Genomic DNA, 7,784 nt, shown 5'->3' with positions numbered 1-7,784 from the left:
CCCGTGTCACGGCCCAGGGGCTGGACCAGGCTCTCTCAGTGCTCCTGAGCCTCGGGAAGAGAGGCAGGAGTTTGTGTCCCTTAGCTTGCACCCGGTTGTTCCAAGTCCATGGGTGTTTTTTCCAGCGGGAACACCGCAGAGTTTCAGCTCCCGCGTTGCAGGAAGCTGGGGACGGTTTGCTTTTCATCCATCCTTTTAATAACAGTTGCTAATTTTAATGTTGGCCTTCAGCTTTGAAACAAGAAAACACATGAAAGAAAGAAGGTGGGGAGAGAGGGGAACCTTAAGAATGCTTGGCTTTGAAATCCTATTTATTTATTTTTAAATGAGATATTTGACCAGAAATCACCGCGCTTTCTAATTTTCTGTATGGCTGGGGGTACCACTGTTAGTGTGTGTAATCCGCTCACTGGAGAAGCTGTTGTCACCCCTGAGGAGCATTCACAGCCCTGCTCCTTCCATCCCACCCCATCCCTGAGGCCCCAGGGATGCTTTCAAGCCACCAGACCCGAGCACCCCAGAGGTGTTCCTGGAGGAGCATCCTGAGGAGGGAGAAACTGGAAACAAAAGAAAAAACAAAGCATCCTTTGCCTTTTTACCTTTTGGTTTATTTGTTTTTTTAACCTGTGTTTTAATTCTCTTTGCCACAGATACTACTTCAAAAAGGCCAGTGACGAGTTTGACTGCGGGGCGGTGTTCGAGGAGGTTTGGGAAGATGAAACCATCCTGCCCATGTACGAAGGGAGGATCCTCGGGAAGGTGGAAAGGATTGATTGATGGCATCTGTGCTCCTCAAGAAAGCTTAACCTAGGAAAATCTTTGGACACACAACAGTAGTGATGACAAGGAAAGAGGAAGAAAAAAAAAAAACCACTCTGAAGGAAAAGTTTTGAACCAATGAAGAAAAAAAAAAAGTGAAGTCTGTGAAGACTTTGCTGAATTAGCCTTAGAGGAAAAGAATGGCATTTATTATTCATGAGTTGGGTACTGAGATGATAAAAACCCTGGACTATTTATTAGAAACATGACCACTGTTGGCTATTGGAGATGCAGACCGTGTTTGAGAGACTTCCATACATAATATATGATTTCCTGGGGATCTGAAATCTATGGACTAAGAGAAACTGTGTATAGCTTACCTTAACAGTAATCCTTATTGATATTTATTGAACAGTCTGTTTTCCCTTAAGTCCAGTTTTTGGATATGCTGCTTTTAACAATGGAGAAGAGAGGGGCTGGGAAGTGGGGTGAGGGGAGGAAGGAGTATTTTATTTTTTTACGTTTTTCCCACTATCTAAAATTTAGAAGTTTGGCGATGAGCACATTCGTGATGGTTTTTTGGTTTGTTTTTTTTTGAAGGGGGAGAAGGGAAGGAGTGAGGTCGTGCCCAGTATTTCTCCAAGTGAAGATAAAACTTTCCTAAAGAAATAATATTAATAATAATAGTAATAATAATAATAAAAGCCGAAATAAAAAAATCCATTCACCTAGAGACCGGTGCATTTTAATCTATGCTGCTCTAATTTGAAATAAAGGTCTTAAACATTAACTCTATTTAGCTGCAATATAACAACAGCAACAGGTATTTTGTCCATGGATTTTGGCGGGGTGAGGTTTTTGCCTTGCTGCTCTCAGTGGTGTCCAAGGCAGAGCAAAACCCCCAGCCTGAGAGGGCTGTAGAAGGAGCCATCCCTTTCCCATGTCCATATTTAGCACAGCTCGAGGTTAAAAAGGTTAAAAAAGCCCGTGTGGGGTCCACAGAGCTAAAGGTTTTTAGCTGTTCAATGTTAGCACTACTTGTGTTTCACGGCCGTGTAGCTGCGACGGGGCGCGCTCAGCTCGGTGGGGAGCGTGTGAGTCCGTGTGTGCTGGGGTTTGGTTGGGGTTTTTTTCCGGCTGGGTTTTTCTCTGCCTCCCCTTGAACACCCACAGGCCGTGGGAGATGTGGGTGAAGGCTCTGGGAGCTCTCTGGGGTGGGGTTTTTGAGGCAGAACGAGCCTTTCCCGAGAAAGACCTTGCGTTTCAACAGTTGGGTTTTGTGTTGATTAAGTTAATCTGTGCATTCTGTTTGCCATTGCTACTTTGTGTAAGTCTGTATATATTGTAGAAAATGTATGGTGGAAATATTAATACACTATCTCTAGTGTTTTTTAAATTTAATCAGTACAGTACCTGTGCCTGCATGGTGTTACAGACCATGCTTCGCCCTATATTCAGGGTTCAAGCTTTCCCTTGTTTGTTTAAGGGGTTTATGTATAAATATATTTTATGCCTTTTATTACAAGTCCTGTACTCATGACTTTTGCCATGGCATTTTGTTCTACTTATACTGTAAATTATGCATTATAAAGAGTTTCATTTAAAAAAAATTACTTGGTACAATAATTATTGTAATTAAGAGATGTAGCCTTTATTAAAATTTTATATTTTTCAAATTAATATTGTCTTGACTTTTTTTCCACCCTCAATGCCTTAAAAGGGTTTTTTTCTCATCTGTGGTGGTAGCTGGAAAGAGCTGGTAAGCTTCCCTGCCTTGGCAGGGGCTGTTCCTGCTGGGAAGGAGGCAAGGCAAAGGCTGGAGCTGCTCTTCAGTGTGGGGATTAAATAATTCACAGCTCCTTCAGGTAACTCACCTGCAGATTGAACCTCTGTCACCCTAGTTTTTTAAGATTTTCTAAGCCTTCTGATGTTGACATTCTTGTAGTGAACTTTCTCACACACTTTCAGTAAATAACTCATTGTTTTGCATTCCTTTATGGAGGAGGAGAGAGTTGATGGACTGTTGGTTTGTCCAGTGTCATTGGAGAGGTGGCACTGTCACCCTCCAATCTGCTGTCCCTTTTAGAAAACTATAAACGTTGGGAGTCAGAAAATAAACTTCCCCTTTTTCTCACCTTGAGGACAGCGGTGTGTGTTTGTGTTCTATAGCGACAAACCTGGTCTTGCTTCCAGACTGCACTGCAGAGCTCACCTGATGGAGCCAGGCTGTGACACCCACAGGGATGAGGCGGTCCCCAGCTGGAGCTCCTCTCATGGCACACGTGGTGGGTTTAGCTTTGGGATTTGGGGATGGTCACAGCCCTGCCCAGATGTGATGAGCTGGGACTGCCCACCTGCATCCCACGCCAGAGTAAACTCAGCTTTGTGACGTTCAGGGCCATGCCCAGCTCTGCAAAGCCCAGCTCAGGTGTCCACGTTGGCCAAGGTGAACTGGGAGAGGTTTGCTGGGAGCTGCTGGGCAGGAAGGCACAGGGAGCTCCTTCCCTCTCGCTGGTGGGGCACAGCACCTCTTTTACAGCTGAACAGGCTCCATTTGTTCCTCAGGGGAGCTGCCCATGGCATGGATTTGTCTCCCAGCTGTCACCCAGACCTTCCTGGCTCGAGTGAGAAATGCTGGCAAGGCAATTGTGGAGCTGCTTTTGGTGTGTCCTGTTGGTAACCAGAGCCAGCCCTTTGCTTCTGCCTCACCAATGGCACTGACTAGGGCTTTTTTTTTTTCCTTCCTCCCCTCTCTCCACCCTATTTTTTTCTATGAGGTTTTAAATTATCTGGGTTATTTTGTGTGTTTGAGAAGACTTCATTTAAAACATCAGTAAAACTTGTATCAAAGGGCTCAACTTCACACTGAGTACACAGAGCTGGGGACTGAATCCTGCAGTTCAAGGGAGCTGCAGGCAGTTTTACACATTTAAATGGATGGTGCCTTGTTTTAAAAAAACCATCTGAAGTTCATGGGGTTCATCTTAATTGATAAGCTGGACATAACGGATGGGTGTAGGGAGACTTCAACAACATAAGGGAAGAAAGATTTTTTTTTTCCCCCTCTCTCTCTTTTTTTAGTCTACCATCAAAGGTTGGGAACTTAGCACTACATCGTAGTATTATTTTTCTTCTGCTATTAAAATGAATCACACTGTGCCTAATTCTTCTTGGGAAGATGAATGTGTTTGAGGCAGCTTGAAGCCATTCAGTGCCTCACAAGCCTTTGCATCTTTCTATCAATGTTCCAAAATACTCACCTCTGTTTTTTTGGATGTCTGTAGAAACAATATATAAAATGGCTTCAAATACATGGCAGGCTGTTTAGTGGAGATGAAAGGGTATTTGAATAGTCTTTTTAAAATGAATGAAAAGTGAATACTCTCTTCTGTTTCAATTATAAGTGGGACATGGAGCTCGTTAGGCACCACCTTAATATGTGACACTCTGAAAAATGTTCACCTACCTTCAGCAGTTCAGAAACATTTTGTTTTTTAGCTTGTCTCGGGATAAAGATGGTGATTACAGGTCTGGCATGTTCCCTGCTAAATGGAGAGGCAGCGTGGGAAAGTTCTGCTCTTACAGCTTGAAAGTCACATCCAACCAAATCTTTTTTTGCACAGTACAGAAGATTGAGAGGGAGTAAGAACCTTATTTTGACCCAAGTGGGGGGTTTTTTAAGTTTAGCTGAAGTTTATCGGGTTTAACAAAAACCATGCAAATTCATGCAGAAAAAAGGTGCCCACAGAGCTGCTTTTGGTGTCAAAATATCCTGTGTTAGATCTTTGCAGAGGAGGGACCCAAAATGTTCCAGTTTGGGTCCTTTACCAGAGAAGGGACCCAAAGTATCCTGTCATGGGTCCTTTTCTAGAGAAAGAATGCAAAATATCCCTGCTTGAGTCTTTTTCCAGAGGAAGGACCCAAAATGTCCCAAATCTGTGTCCTTTTCCAGAGGTAGGACCCAAAATGTCCTGATCTGGGTATTTCCAGAGGTGAAGCACCAATAACAAGAGCTCTGCTCCACAGGAGCAAACTTGAGCAGGGCTTGAGCTCTGCAGCAAGTGATCCCCAACCACTCCCCACACTCAAATCACGCTAATTCTTCACACTTAGAACATTTTTTTTGTCTTCAAAGCAGCCTGGAAAGGCTCCTGAAGCCCCAGAGCACCCACAGAGGTAGGTGGCCTCAGCCTGTGGTGGATAATTGCCGGGGTGAATGGTGGCCAGAGGAGCTTCAAAGCCCTGTGTGACCATCCAACAAAAACACCAGCCCCAGCCACTGCCCAATTCAAATGTGTTGATGGACCTTTAACAGTCCTGGGGAGCATTTGGGATGCGAAGCCTGGAGGCTGGGAATCATAAGCAAGCCCTGAGGCGCTTTTTTTGGGAAAAAGAAACACTTTCCCAAGTGTTTCACAGCTGGAATTTGTTGGGGCGTGTGGCCATCAGCCACAATGGTCTTGCTGCATCCCAAGTCAAGGCTGGAAGCAGTGGGGAGTGGGGAGGGACAGCTGCAGGGCTGGTTCTCCTCTCTGAGTGGGGACAAGGACCCTGGAAGTCTGCATTTGGTTTTCTTCAGCAAAAACCAGGCTGCATTTGGATGCACAAAACTTCCCAGCCCTCGCTCCTGGGCCTCTCTGCTGACCTGGGTTGATCACAGCAGACACAGTGAAACACATTTGTTCTCTCTCTACTCTGAATGTTTGGCATCCCCTGGCCCAAAGGGTGCAAAACATACAAAAACCACCCCTGAGATCATGGAATAAATAAAAAATAAAATCCCCTACAGAGACACCACACGGTACTTTGAAAGAGAGATCATGGAATAAATAAAAAATAAAACTCCCTATTCCTTCATGAACAGAAACCCACATGGTTCTTTGAAAGGCACCAGTACTGGGAGGATGCTTTGCGTTGGTGAAGTACCACAAAACCCCCTCCTTCCCCCAGGTGCTGGGATCAGGAGCGTGTCCAGCTGCCCCCAGCCTTTCTCAGGTCTCCCTGAGGTTGTTTCTTCCCCCCTGCCCTGGGAGTTTATTCCCTCCAAACCCATGACTTAGCTGGGCTGGAGCATCTGCTGCTTCAAATTCTGCCTGCCTCATATTGGCAACTGTATTCCCTTCCTCTTTCACCTTCCATTAACCTCATGTTCCTCAAACACCTTCATCCAACTACTCCATTCTGGTAGCAACCTCAGATTAATTAAAAAGGGGGAAAAAAAAAGAAAGGAGCACACTGTCTTTAAATGAGGTTCCTATCCCATTGCTTTCAAATGCTCTCTCTTAATCACAGAGCCCAGAAAACACCCACACACTGGAGGCTGGAGAATTATTTAAGGCAAATCATCTTCCTTCCTCTTCTGAAAAAAGATCAGACTAGTTCTGGATGGTGAAGCAGCTCTGGTTCAGGTCCTTTCCATTCCTCCCAGCAACGTCCCCAATTCTTGCCCGCAGCCTTGCCCAGCCTCCCCACACGGCCCTGCTCACACTCCTTTCCCCCTTGCCCTCATTAGCATGTTACTAATCATAATGAAAAGTCCCAGGATGAATTTTTCTAACATTTAAACCATTTAAACCATGGCCTGCCATATGTTTTAGCCTCTCTTTTAAATTAAATGAGTGTTGTGGTGCGTTTAATCTTCAGGGAGCACTGAACTCGCAGAGTGAGAGAGGAGGCTAATTTTGGACATCAGATCTAGGTGATAGCATAATTTCAGACAATTTTGGCTGACCTCCCTGGGCAATGCCCTTCATCTCTTTCATGAGAAGATCTATTTTTAGGGAAGAAAGCCCATTAAGTCTTGCCTTCCTTAATTCAGCTCTTCACATGATAAGATTTGACAGGTAGATCTTCTTTTTTATTATTATTATTATTATTATTTCTAAAAAAGAAAACAGAAAGACCCTCTGGGAATTCTGGCTTTCAACATTTGTCTTGGGCCCTGCAGGAGTCTGGAACATCTCTGAACCCCACAGTTGGTCCTGCTTTGAAAGCGCCGCCTCGTCATTGCTCATGCACAGCTCCTCATCTGCAGTCACAGCACTCCCTGCTCCCTCTCCCACTGCCCTGGCAGCTCTCCTCGCCTTCCCTCTCCTCCTGCTTCTGCTGTGCTGGCTCAAAGCAAGCTCTCATTCCCCCCAAATCCTTCCAAAGGCAAAGGATAAATGGGATGCGTGGCAGGGGTGGTGCTACCTGCCTTGGTTCTCCCCTTTCCCCCTCTAGCAGAGCTGCACCCTCAGCATTGTCCCACTTGAGCCCAGTTGGCCCCTCAAGGCCTCATCCAGCCCTAAAATGGGTGGGTGAGACCTTGGCCCCCCAAGGTCTCACCCAGGGACAGCACAGAGTCCACCAAAATCCCTCCAGCCCTTCAAAGCATCTGCAGGTGGAGCTGGGAACAAAAGGTTTGCGCCTTTTCCAGAGCTCTGGTTTCCTGCAATCCTCACATCCCTAAAGGTTTCTGGGATCTCTACAGACAAACCATCCTTTTCCAAATGGTTCCACAGCAAACACCTCTCCCCTACAGGTACAAAGGTTAAAGGAGGGTCTTCACCTCCAGGGACAAACCAACCACCAGTGCCTGCAGCAGGACAGAGGCACAGGCCAGCTTTGGGATTGGACACTGCTGCTGGGAATGGTGCTGTGACACCAGCTGGTATCCAGAGGGGATTCAGGAATAAGGAGACAGTGGTGAAATGGTCAGTGAGGAGGCCACTCTGGCTGGAGGAGCTGTGGAGGAGTTAAACCCTCCCCGTGGTGCTGCCATGCAGAAACCAGGCAAAGCTCCGGGGTTTTGCATTGAGATTCAAATGCCCAGATCAAAGCAGAGCTCCAGGAAGGAAGAGCCAATTTAGGTTGGAACCAGAGAAAACTTTCTCAGCTAACTTCTGGGAAGTGGAACAAGCAGGTTTCAGAGAGCTCCCATCCAAAGGGAGAGGAGTTTCCGCAGGAGCGGAGGAGGTGGCCCTCGCCCTGTCCCTGTCCTCCCAGACACGGAATTATTACTGGCCACCGGCCCCCTCACACCC

The 7,784-nt window shown here is 46.1% G+C and overlaps 1 protein-coding gene across 1 annotated transcript in view; it reads left to right on the top strand.

Annotated features, from left to right (window-relative positions):
- The window catches only part of AXIN2 (axin 2), a 24,089-nt gene extending 21,650 nt beyond the window's left edge, over positions 1 to 2,439 (top strand). The window contains exon 11 of the mRNA XM_031063349.1: positions 651 to 2,439. Coding sequence (XP_030919209.1) covers positions 651 to 777 — 127 coding nt within the window. The 3' untranslated portion in view covers positions 778 to 2,439. The remainder of the gene's footprint in view (positions 1 to 650) is intronic.
- The last annotated feature ends 5,345 nt before the right edge of the window (positions 2,440 to 7,784 follow it).

Source organism: Geospiza fortis, unplaced genomic scaffold, assembly GCF_000277835.1.
Source record: "Geospiza fortis unplaced genomic scaffold, GeoFor_1.0 scaffold153, whole genome shotgun sequence".
Classification (NCBI taxonomy): domain Eukaryota; kingdom Metazoa; phylum Chordata; class Aves; order Passeriformes; family Thraupidae; genus Geospiza; species Geospiza fortis.
Note: the sequence above shows the minus strand (reverse complement) of the source record. Positions and strands in the feature narration are given on the sequence as shown.